Source organism: Microtus pennsylvanicus, chromosome 20 (genome assembly GCF_037038515.1).
Source record: "Microtus pennsylvanicus isolate mMicPen1 chromosome 20, mMicPen1.hap1, whole genome shotgun sequence".
NCBI lineage: Eukaryota > Metazoa > Chordata > Mammalia > Rodentia > Cricetidae > Microtus > Microtus pennsylvanicus.
In genome coordinates this window covers 9,805,604-9,818,546 of record NC_134598.1, presented here as the reverse complement: position 1 = coordinate 9,818,546, position 12,943 = coordinate 9,805,604, and the positions used below count along the sequence as shown (strand labels likewise).

At 44.0% G+C, this 12,943-nt stretch overlaps 1 protein-coding gene across 1 annotated transcript; it reads right to left on the bottom strand.

Annotated features, from left to right (window-relative positions):
• Positions 1–4,642: 4,642 nt before the first annotated feature.
• LOC142838681 (retinol dehydrogenase 16-like) lies at positions 4,643–12,562 on the bottom strand. Its single transcript, XM_075954246.1, has 4 exons — positions 12,227–12,562; positions 7,308–7,566; positions 5,578–5,741; positions 4,643–5,090 (listed from the first exon to the last, which is right to left on the bottom strand). Exons 1-4 carry the CDS (start codon positions 12,537–12,539, stop codon positions 4,873–4,875), a joined length of 954 nt encoding a protein of 317 aa, XP_075810361.1. The 5' UTR covers positions 12,540–12,562; the 3' UTR covers positions 4,643–4,872.
• Positions 12,563–12,943: the final 381 nt, after the last annotated feature.

Genomic DNA, 12,943 nt, shown 5'->3' with positions numbered 1-12,943 from the left:
CATCTCTATCTGTTGTTTCATTGGTTAATTAATAAAGAAAACTGCTTGGCCTAATAGGCAGAGTAGACCGAACAGAATGCTGGGTTAGAAGGGAAGTGAGGCAGGTGCTATAGATCTACTCTCCAAGATGGATGCAGGTAGCCGGGCGGTGGTGGTGCACGCCTTTAATCCCAGCACTCGGGAGGCAGAGGCAGGCGGATCTCTGTGAGTTCGAGGCCAGCCTGGACTACAAGAGCTAATTCCAGGACAGGAACCAAAAGCTACAGAGAAACCCTGTCTCGAAAAACAAAAAACAAAAACAAGATGGATGCAGGTTAAAATCTTCCTGGTAAGCCACCACCTCGTGGTGCTACGTACATTAATAGAAATGGTTAATCAAGATGTGAGAGTTAGTCAGTAAGAGGCTAGAGCTAATGGGCCAAGCAGGGTTTAAATGAATACAATTTGTGTGTTGTTATTTTACGTGTAAAGCTAGGCGTGTGGGAGCCGGGCAGGAACGCGCAAAAAGCAGGCCTGCTTGCCTCATCACTACACCCATCTGCTTCACAACATCTGTCTGAAGCTTGCGGCTTCTCCTCACCAAAGGCTTATGTTATCCCGTGACTGTGCTCTGATTCAAAGTTACCTCACAGAAAGTAACATAACTCAAGGTTTGCCCCCTGGAGAATAGAAGCAGTTGGCCAAAGTTTGTCTATCAGGGGGGGACTACTTATTCTGGAAAACTGAGTTTGTAAAACCATGTCAGGCCACAGCTGAGAGAAACAGGCCCCAACGACTTCCTAGTTCTTATATAATGCTTGTTGCTGAGGGAACTTATACAGGGACAGAACAGCAGCTAAACTTTGATATGGCAGCACGTGCCTAAATTAATGCAGCTATCTAAAGGCCTGGAATAGACTTCTGTCTCTGAAGAGCAGACTGTGGAATTGTCCAGTATAAGGCAGAGACCACATGAACTGTTTGAAGACTTTGTCTCCAGACTGATGCAGACATCAAACAGGTTGACTGGAGATACAGAAGCAGGACTTTTGATAGTTAAACAGCTAGCCTTTGAGAATGCTATATATAAAGCTGCTTTAAGGCCTTTTAGAAAGAAAAGTAACATTACTGATTATATTCGTTTTTTTTTTCAGATATTGACCACTTGTATACTCAGGGACTGACCATAGCTGCTGCTTTACAGGGAAACACTGTTAATGATGTTCCCTTCCAACAAAGACATCAAGGCCCAGGAACACTGAGATCTACTGGGTCTCCTGGAACTGCTTTGGGTGTGGTCTCATGGGGCATCACATCAGGCAATGTACTGATAGGAGAGTAAGCCTGTGGCCAGGGAAGGAACCAGGACTGTGCAAGAGATGCAGGAGAGAGAAGCATTGAACTAGCAAGCACAGGCCAAAGAGAAATGACCAAGGGAACCTCCTTTTAGGAAATGGACACAAGGGCAAGCCTCAGATCATAGACAACTTTCAGGGTAACCAAGGAACCTATTCTCCCACAAGAAAACCCATTCAGGAACATTGCAGGGCAGCCCCAGGCAGCACAGGGCTCAATCTCAGCTCTTCCATATACATGGTTCTGGATCCCCATATGGGAATGCAAGCTCTCCCCACTGGGGTTTATTAGAGGACACTATGGGGCTACTGTTGGGAAGAAGTAGCATCAGTATGCAAGGGGTCCATGTTGCCCCTGGAGTCATTGACACTGATTACGAAGTAGAAATCAAGGTTAGGACTCATTTTCTGTAGTAAAGACAAGCCAGAGAATCTTTCACAATTAATTTTACTTCCCATTGTGCAAACCAAAAATCGAAAAAGAGATATAAGAGAGGAGATGTTAGATTGGGTCCATTTGACATCTATTGTCTACAAGTCAAAGTTCCACAGTAACCAGAAACTCACTTTGTTTACAGATGAAAGAATGTTTTCTAGTCTTCTTCATACTGGTATGGTTATTTCTGTTATACCTGTTAGTCAATGACCTTCAAAATTGCCAAAAACTGGACTATTTCACAGTTACAAGGGATTGGTCAGACTCAAAATCCTGAACAAGGTAGTGATGAGCTTTACTGAAAAAATGGAAAAGGTCATGAAGGAACTTTTCAGTCATACATTGTTCCTATTTTAACCTGTAAATTTATGAGGCCGACATATGCCCCAAATGGGGTATATTTATATTCCTCCAACAGTTATTGCTAATCAAATGTTTCAGCAAGGCTTGTTACCCAATCAGGGTCTAGGCAAGGAAAATAAGGGAAGAATCAATCCTATCATAACCAGTGAAAGGTCTTCCAAGGTAACATTAGAATATTTTTAGGAGAGGTCACTGAGAAACCTGCACCCCATGCAGGTTACCAAATCTTCTGGAAAAGTAAGAAGCCTTTATGTGTAAATCAGTGGCCTCTAATAGAAGAAAACTTACAAGCTTCCCAAAAGCTAGTGCCAGAATAGCTGGGAAAATATCACATTATACCATCCAATACCCACCCCCATAATTCTCCTATTTTTGTAATTTAAAAAAAGTCATAAAAGTAGAGACTAATTCAGGACTTAAGAGAGGCTAATGAAACCACGCAGCTGATGTGAGCATTACAACCTGGGTTGCCTTCTCCTATAACTATACCAAAAGACACCCATAAGATCATTTTAGAGTCAAAAGATGGTTTTTATGCCATCCTTTTGCACCACAAGATTGTCAAAGATTTGTATTTAGTATAACCTCAGATAATTTCACAGAGCCAATGAAAAGATATCAATGGAGTGTCTTACCTCAGGGTATGGCAAACAGTGTGTGCCAGAAATTTGTAGCTCAGGCTACACAAAATGGTAGAGATCTATTTCCACAGGTTTATATTGTCTAGTATATGAGTGATATCTTACTTGCCCATAAAGATGAAGGCGTTTTCCTTGAGATATATGGACTACTACAACAGAGCATACAGGGTTAATCGTTGTTCCAGAGAAAATACAAGAGACCCGCCTTTCCAGAATTTAGATGATATGTTAAATTCTAAAGAAAAAATTAGGCCTCAAAACTAAAACTTAAAAAGGATAGTTTAAAGACTCTAAACGATTTTTAAAAGTTGTTGGAAAACATCCAATAACTGAGACCTTATTTAAAATATCCTATGGGAGGCCTTGATCCACTAAGTAAAATTCTTAAAGGGAACAGTGATCCAAATTCCACTAGACAGCTTACAGAAGAAGCCAAAGAGGCACTCACACAGTTAGAGAATGCCATAAAGAGACAGCAAGTCCATTATATTAATTGTGATCAGCCTTGGCAAGCATTACATTATCTACAAAACTTACTCCTACAGCAGTATTATGGCAAAAAGGTCCACTTTTATGGGTGATCCCCAACATATAGCGCCACAAAGAGGAGCTGACTGAGGAACCACAAAAAACACAGAAGAGCGGAGGGGCCCATGAGGAACCCCAGAGGAAAAAATTGCCCCACAGGTGAAGAGGTGAGTAATGAGCACTCAGAAATAAGGAGATATTAAAAAAAAAAGCAAGAAGTGAGGAAGAAAAATTAAGAGTAAAACTGCATATAGTTGAAGATATGAGACAAGGAAATAATATTCAGTTATCGGTACAGTTGCTTGGATGTGTTTTGATAGCTATGAGAGCTAAAGTGGAGCAGAAACAAAGGCAGAGATATTTAGAGTTTGTAAATAGCACATTCCCACCCCTACACTGGCAGCATCCATGCTGCTGCCTTGAGGCGACTCTGGGACTCGGGGAAGCAAGGGGAGGCCCTACCTTCCCACACAAGTGCAGTGCTGTGGTCACAGAGATGCAGCTTCCATCACTGCTGAACAGGTAGGAAGAGTGAAGAAAATGCAGTGTTTGACCCAACATTTGCCTAGGTTAACACTGAGATTGTCACAGTCCACACACATGCCCTGTAGACCCGCACTGTAGCCAGCTGAGTCTGGGCTGTATGCTGGAGCAGGGAAAGGCAGGCAGGAAACAAAGAAACTTAGAGGAATATTTTTACTCCCCACAGTCAGCACGCAGAACAGGTCAAACTAAACTGAATGCTGGGAGAAAGAAGGGTGGAGTCAGAGAAAAGCCATGTGGCCATACACAGATCAACAGAAATACATACCTACAGAGGTGAATCCCACATCAGCTTCTAGCCCGAAACAGCTGCCTTCACACTTCCTACAGAGATCACAAAGTCTTTTCCCTTAACTGTTTATAATATACATACTAAGGGTACATGTTGCATGCCGCTGGTTGCCAGTTTTTCTGTCCTTGTGTCTGTATGTCTGTCCTTTCTTTCTTCCCTCACTGATCCTAGTCAGGGCCTCATAGCTAAGCCAGATTGCTGCAGCAAAGCAGAGTCAGAATGTCTTAATGAACCTGTGTGGCATAGGAATAACCTCTCTCAAAATAGATAATTAACTAAACTCATAAATAAGGAGTTTAATAATAGGAAGAGGTGGTAGACTAGAAGACTGAAATTGTGTTAAACTCCACAGTTAGGTAATTCACAACAGCCTGTAACTCCATGTTCAGTAAATTAATAATCTGGACTCTATGGGTATTCCTACACATATGCAATATAGACACACATGAAGACAGACAAATAAAAAATTTAAATTAAAATAAGTAAAATGAATGACCCTGATACATGGAAGATCACTTTCTTATTTTTACCAAGATTGTAATCATTGTTTAAACATAGAAGCTTTTTCTGTGGCTCTATGTTCTCCATTGTCATACCAAAAGAATAAAAGTCAGGAACCTATGGATCTCCCTCCCAATGACAATTTTGTCCTGAGCCCAGCATCTGCCTTCTCCTGAGGATTCTATCCCTCACACTGCACTCCTAAACTCCCAACTACGTAAAGAGATGCAGGCTTCACAGAGCTTTTTCAGGCTTCGTGGATGTCCAGAATAAGATGACATCTGCAAGACAGGTGGGCAGGTAGCTCACAGGGATGTAGAAGAGCTTGGCATCCCAACCAGCTGAATATCGGGTCCGGGGGTGACGGGAAGTCAGCGCATGCTCCATGCAGTCCGTCACCAAGGAGAGGTCCTTGTTGCACATTTTGTCCAATAACTTTAGCCCTGTCTGATCTATGCAAAAGGAGAAAGGATTCAGGGGATGATTACCTCTGACACTCCTGCTCTAGACCAACTTGGAGGAAAGCCTTACTAGAACCCAAGCCGGCTCCATATGAAGCCATGCCCAAGCCTAGCCTGTCCCAGGTCATCAGGAGGACACAGCCCAGCCTCAAGGAGGAACCGCACACTTGCTCCACCTGGGTCTCTGTTCAGAGAACTCTCTCGTCTCTGCAAGAGTGGAAGCTCATGGAAAGTCACTGTTTCGTGACTCCGGCTTCACTTTGATGTCATAATAATAAGGGATTTAAATGAAACAACACCTCATGTTCTAGAACCCAGGATCTCTTTATGTGGAGATATGCCCACCCTGTACCAAGGACACAGAGGCTAATCACGCTCATTTTAAGAAGAAACACCTTAGGGTGACTGACCACTGTCAACACCACCAGGAGACTCAGAATTCTAGACTTGTTTTCTTTGGTCCCCAAAACCCACTTACAGGATAACAAAAACTTCTCGTCATAGATCTCTTTGACTTCTGAGCTTGCCCGGTCCCACAGCATCTGGGAATGTGACGAATGCCTGTCACTACTTGAAATAGCAGTCTGGAAGAAACCAGGCTCTATGATAGCCACCTTCACTCCAAAATAGGAGAGCTCCCTCCTGCAAGACAGACAGACATTAAGGACTTCAGAGGACTTTCTGTGAGTTCACTTAGAATCAGAGTACAGTCACATGACAACATGAGCCTGTGTTGAGGAGAGGCCAGAAGCTTTAGACAGGTGTTGTGTAGCATATGGGGATGAAACTCATGGTGAGGGCAATGCCTCTGCGCTTTAAATATCACCCGAAGTAATTGGTGCATGTAGCTCTTTGCCCCAAAACTAGATGCCAGGTAAGACCTATCTATACATTCCAGGTTCAAAGGGCCCCCTGCCCAAGTCTCCTCCTCCTCACTCTTAGGTTTGAACCTTTCCAAATATGTCGCAATCCCGCTGGCCCCTGGCTCCTGCAGGCATTTTCTGGAAACACTCTCTGGCTCCTTTCTTCATGCCTCTCACATTTACCATCCCCCCATTCTCTACAATGACAGGCTGCATGGCACACAGGGCTCCCCTGATTCACTCTCTTCCCATTTGCCTTGCCAAGATCGTGAAGTACATCCTTGTCTGTGGTTCTCATGCTCCCTACATGCCTGCAAGTGCTCACCAACTCAGCCTCCTGCCTGTATCATATGACTTATCCCTTGGTCAAGCAGCAGCCAGCAGCATGTTCACTGGCCACACAGAGCCTAAGACGCTCCAAACGCCTCCTCGCCAGGCTGCTAAGTTCCCTCTTGGCTCCTCGCTCTAGGACCCTAAATCTGATAACTGCTCTGCTCACTGCAAGGATGGCCACAGTCTCTTTCTCCTCTTTCAATTTCTCAGTTGTCAGAGTTTTTAAAGTCTGGTGGAAAGCCTTCTTGTGGTTCTATAATGAGTTGACCACAGACTATAACAAGGGTTTAGAAACCACGCTATGAGCTGAATGAGTTGCTCAGCCTACCTCAAGGACATCCTCAAGTTGAACATCATTAAAGGTCAAGAGTCTAGACTCTTCCCCAAATATCATATGTCTGACTATGCCTCAAAAAATATTCCCTTTGTGTGCTTTCCACTACAGCAGGATACTATTACATTTTTACGTGCACTAGTGTTTTTCTGCATGTATGTCTGTGTGAGGGGGTCAGATCTTGGAGTCAGAGACACTTGTGAGCTGCCATGTGGCTCCTGGGAATTGAACCTGGAACCTCCAGAAGAGCAGCCAGTGCTCATAGCCTTTGAGTCATGTCTCCAACTCCTAGCAGGATATGAATAACTGAACTAGGCAGGATGCTGGAACACAACTTAGATCTTGACAGAATCCTTTAATTCCAGTCCTCAGGTGATAGCTATGTATGAGTTTGAGGCTAGCCTGGTCTATGTAGTGAATTGCAGGCCAGTCAAAATTACATAGACCCTGACAAAAATAAACTAAGTAAGTAAGTAAATAAATAAATAACTCCTGTCTCCACTTTGCCCTTACTCGAGACATGGAAATTACTGGAGAATGATCACCTTACTCTGATAAGGAGACAGTTATAGAAGACCAAACCAGAGCATGTCCTATTTATAATGGCCTCCTAATGGTCTTCATTAAATAAAACCCTATTCTAATGATTCTCTCAGATATCCACATCCCTTTCATTACCTGATGGAGTCCGAGAAGGCCTCTACACCATACTTGGAGATACAGTAACCACCACCAAACAGAGACACTCGTCCCAAGACGCTGGAGACGTTGACCACTCGACCCCTGGCCTTCCTCACTAAGGGCAGCATGCTCAGAGTCACCTCGATCACGCCCAACAGGTTCACATCCAGTATCTTTGCAAAATCCTCTTTGTTCATCCACTCATTGAGACCAGAGGGGATGGAGATGCCAGCATTGTTGACCAGGCCCCACAGTCCTGGGGACAGTGGGAAGAGAGAGAGTAACAAGCACAGGTATAGTTATGGATGAAATGCACAGTCCACAAGATAAGACAGCTTAGACATGTGTTTCCTGGAGACTAGGACACAGTGAAGAACAGCATGGTGTTGACAGAGGTTTCTGTCCCACCAGGTCCCACAGCCATTTAGTCCCAAAGAAAACACACAAAGGCTCTCATTAATTATAAACTGTTTAGCCTATTAGCTCAGGCTTCCTATTAGCTCTTATAATTTATATTAGCCATAAATCTTGTCGGCGTTAGCCACAAAGCTTGGTACCTGTTTTCAGCTAAGCATTTTTATCTTACCTCCTCTGCATCTGGGTGATGGCTGCGGAGTGACCTTTATTCCTCCCAGAATTCTCCTCATCTCATCACACCACCTCTACCTCCTGCCTGGTCACCCCACCTATACTTCCTGCCTGGCTACTGGCCAATTAGTGTTTTACTAAAAATAAGACAAGTGACAGGATAAAAGAGACTTGTCTCACAGCACATCCCCCCTTTTTTAAACAAGAACTCTGAATATAATATTTTTTCTTAATCTGTTTGTCCAGACCATTATTCATAACATCTTGTAACCAACACTGTAAACAAGGATAAATATCCATAATCCATTTTTGGGGGAATATGGGCATAGTTTTCCAAAATACACCCTGATGGTTGAGAGTGCTAATAATCTTACAGGGAACTAAAGAAAATTTAGAATTATGTTCCAGTCCTGGCTGGAATATTCTGTGTGGCTTGATCATCTCAGTGAGCAGTCTTGAGGCTGTTCTGGATGTAGAATTCAGACATCTGGTCCATCTGTTCGCATCAGAGATTTCTCAGGAGGTCTTCCTTGATCAAACCTCTTTTTTTCTTAATCAAGAATGAATCCACAGCCTCTCATTTCCTGTGGAATCAAAAGAAAACCTCTGTTCCAAAGTAACATATCTTTTGACTTAAATTTTGAAGTCAAAGCATTTTCAAAATATGTATGTTAGATTAATCCAGCAACATTTAATATCAAATGTAGGGGAGACCCAGCCAATCACCTTGCTTGTAGGGCGGGGTCCCCTGAGGATATTTTTTACTTATAAAGATTGCGGGCATGCTCCCCACCTTCCCTTTTGCTTTCCTGTTCTCCGCTGAAACCTCTGGTTCTGTAAGTTTATTTCCCAATTAAAGCTGTATATATTATTACAATTTCTGTCTGCCTTCATTTTAAGCCACTACAATCAAATATCTTTTAGCAGCTGTTGCCCCTTCCTCAGCATTCAAACAATTCAAAGAGAATATAATAACAAACAGTATCCAGATTCTCTGAGTGATTTCCATCTTCTCGTGGCTTTATTTTCAATTCTGATTCTTTTATTTTTACATGAAGTTTTTGGCTTTTTGAGACTAGCTTTCTCCATGTATCTTTGGCTGTCTTGGCACTCACTCAGTAGACCAGGTTGTCCTTGAACTCAGAGATATGCCTGCCTCTGCCTCCCATTGTTGGGATTAAAGGTGTGTGCCACCACACACAACTTCTCTCTTCCTTTCTTTTTTATTTTAAGAACTTTATCATTTTACTTTTCTCTCCCAAGCCTACATATATTTTTAAAAACACTGTAAACCGTTAGAGGTTTTCTTTGTCTTTGAATCTATCTTGACTGTATATCATTCTGTTTCTGACCATAAGAGTCTTTAATTGGCTAAGTGACATATGGCTTGGATTAAAACCATAGCTTTGACAGCTGCATCCACCTCAATCCTTAGCTTTCTGAGAGTCTAGCTCATGGTGGAGGAACTGGCTGGAGCTGTGTTTATTGCCACAGCTGTATGAAGTTTCAAGGTCCCTGCCATCACCAAGAAGCATGCTATTGGCAACTCATGAACACCATTTAAGTGTTTGGTGTGGGGCCTCTTAAAAAAGCTGCAAGGTTTTTCTTCCAAAGCTGAGTCAGGAAGCCTCTCTTAAATGAGTTGCACTAGCCTCTAGCAAACAGAGTCCACCTGAGAAAATGTTACCAGCAAGCCGTGCATAACGCTATTATTATGTGTCTAGAATTCCTTCCCAAACTCTCTTAGGTTTTAAGTGGATTTAGCTGTCCATGTTGGTGCTATTTGGTTGACTGAGGTTTCTGTCCCACCGGGTCCCACAGCCATTTAGGCCCAAAGAAAACACACAAAGACCCACAAAAATTATAAACTGGTTAGCGTGTTAGCACGGGCTTCTTATTAACTCTTATAACTTATACTATCCCATATTCTTGTCTGTATTAGCCATGTGGCTTGGTACCTGTCATCAGTGGGGCATTCTCACCTTGCTTCCTCTGCCTCTCGATGAAGGCTGCAGAGTGACCTTTCCTCTTCCCAGAATTCTTCTGTTCTCATTGCCCCGCCACCACTTCCTGCCTGGTTGCCCTGCTTACACTTCCTTCCTGGCTACTGGCCAATCCACGTTTTATTAAAAGTAGGATAAGTGACAAGATAAAAGACCATTGTCCCTCAGCAGCATGGTATCATCAGGGCTGGGGACCCCATCCCTGAGGCTCCAGGCTCCTTTAATGATTCATGGCTCTGTGTGCTGCATGGGAAGCAATAGCAGACACTTCTCAGCTGGTCTTCAGAACAGATGTTGAACACATGCTGTGCCTCTGCTAACCTGGAGAACGAGATGCTCTGCTTGTGTTTTGCAGGTAGATGTCATGCTTGCACAAACTTTACGCTTACAGCCGTGTTTTCAGATCTCTCTGTGCAGTTTACACACTGCGGCCTCTGTCTTTCAAGTGGCAAAGAAAAGTAGGAGAAAGGGTCATGGGGAACAGGTCAGTGTGCATAGCACTTGCCTCCCATGCATGAAGACCTGAGTTTGAGCACCACAACCCACATGGAAAGGCCAGAAAGGGGGCTGTGTGTAATCCTGGAACTGGGGAGGCCTAGACAGGAGCCTACTAGCCCAATAGTCTAGACAAATCTGTGAAACCCAGGTGGGAGATCCTTTTCTATAAAAACCAGGCAAACAAAACCCACAGGAATAAACAAAGAGGGTAGGCAATGACCACTCCCAGGGTGTCTTCTGGCTGATATGCCTTGGCACATTCAGCATCAACACTGAGCAACTTGCCCGAGGAGCTTACAAAACACAAGGCCAACCTGAGTTAGCAGCAAGGCTACAGCACAGCTCCACACTCTGCCCCAGGAAACAGAGCCCTCTCAATCCGCTCATCCACAGGACGCTGTCGCTGGTCTCTTTTACTCACTGTTGCAGAATCCAGGCAGCCACCCTGTCAGTGCTGCACACCTCACCAGCACGTTCACTGTCAGCCACCGTGCCTGACACCTGAGGCTACTTGGTTCAAGGCTGTGTGGTGCTTGTTGGTTTTGAGAAGTTATTCCCAAAAGGCATGTGCCACCTCACTCCAGACCCATACCGTATCCTTCTGGAAACGCAAACTGTTTAACAGAGATATTTTATTGCTAGGATCCCACCACAAGCTCAGAAAACCGACTACCAGGACAGTGCTCATGATCATAACTGTAGGGAACAAGATGTGGGTGATGGCACAGACCTGCAATCCTGGTACAGGACGGTCTGAAGCAGAAAGGTCGTGAGTTCAAGGCCAGTCAGTATCCATTTCTTATCCTAAATATTCAAGCTAAAAAAAAACACAAATGTACCAAACAATCCCAGCATCTGACCCCAAAATACGGTTACATTAGTTGGGATTTCTTGATGCTTAGATTTTTTAATTCATTAAGTATTACCATGCAAGCCAGGCTGTGGTGGCACACCTTTAATCCCAGCAGTTGGGGGGACAAGAAGACTGATCTCTGAGTTGGAGGCCAGCTTGGTCTACAGAGTTCCAGAACATTCAAGAAACAGAGAAACGATGTTTCAAAAGTAAAATCATCAAAGAATTGTCTAGGTAAAAATTGCTCACCTTTCTAAGGGAAAAGAATGCATTTACTTTAATGCACACAGGTGAAAACATTACCAGTTTTTATGCACTGGGTGCTAAATTATAGGTTAAATTTTGTTGTATAACATGTTTTAGTAATTTGAACAATCAACATATTCTCAACTTATTCTTAAACTTCTTTTAACCAAAGGTCTTCTTTGGGCCATCACAATTAACACTGTCACCTGGATGAAAGAAGATTAGCCTCTATCTTACTTATCCAAATCAGTCCTTAATCTTGTCATAGACACTCTACACAGGTGCAGTCTTGGCTCCCTCCACAGAGGATGGCAGGTGACAAGTAAGAGCAAGAATGGTACTGACCCAGGAGATCCACCCAAGTGTGGCCCCAGATACCCTGCACACATACCCCAGGACAAATCCCATCCTCTACTTCAGAAAGGGACCATGCTCTAAGCATCCAACAGTCTAGATGGTCTATATAGAGAAGGGACAGAGTACAGACAGGAAGGTGAGGAGGTGAATCCTTCCCAGGGCACCTTCTTACCAAGACCAGAGAGACTGAGAGACAACAGGCAGGGGCTGGAGAGAGAGAAAGTGGTCTAATGATGTGCAGAGGAGGGCAGGAAACTCTGTTGCATCAATTGTCCCAACCCACATAAAGCATCTTCCCAGGCAGCATAACCAGGAGACCCCTTCAAACACACACTCAAACCAACAGACACAGACAGAGATCTCAATGATACCTCTGTTCCCAACACGCTCCTTCACCCACTGAGTAGCTGCCACAATACTCTCTGTCTTGGTGACATCAAGTATCACTGTCTCCAGCTTGTCTGATGTCTTTTTCCTCAGTTCCTCTGCTCCCTTCTCCGTCAGACATGCAGCCAGCACCCTCATGCCTCTTCTGTCCAGCTGTCTTGCCAGCAGGTTCCCAAAACCCGAGTCACAGCCGGTGATGAAGACATGCTTGTCTTGGAGATGGCTCACCACCTGCCTCTCCCTGATCCAGCGCAGGAGGGGCCACAGGCCCACTAGAGCCACCAGGTAGAGCCACATGGCTTTCAAAGGACAGGCACAGACAGTCTGGGACAGAGTGAACCTAGTCTCTCTTCACAGAGGACAAAGTAGGCATACAGGACACAGGAGATGCTGAGGAATGCAGGCTTCTAGCAGGAAGTCCACACTTGGTTCTCTGTCCACTGCCTATCTTGGTATTTATTCATGCCCCACTTCTGTGTTCCTTCACGTGTTTGGTTTTGTAATGTATAATGGCCTTTGGCATTCCTTTACTTACTGCCAAAGAAAACATCACTGTCTATTCAGTAACACAGCTCTGTTCTCTTATGATCTTTGCTCCTTTTACTCATATGGGAATACATGCACGTTTCCTTACACACCCACTGCAGTCAATCCCTGCCTCACCTGTGTCTCAGCATCTTGCACTCCACCTCCACAGATGC

Coding starts and splice junctions, on each gene's coding strand:
- LOC142838681 (XM_075954246.1), bottom strand. CDS start 12,539: ATGTGGCTCTACCTGGTGGCTCTAGTGGGCCTGTGGCCCCTCCTGCGC. Junction 7,567..12,226: donor GGAGCGTGTTGGGAACAGAG/GTATCATTGAGA, acceptor CACTGTCCCCAG/GACTGTGGGGCCTGGTCAAC. Junction 5,742..7,307: donor GCCTTCTCGGACTCCATCAG/GTAATGAAAGGG, acceptor TCTGTCTTGCAG/GAGGGAGCTCTCCTATTTTG.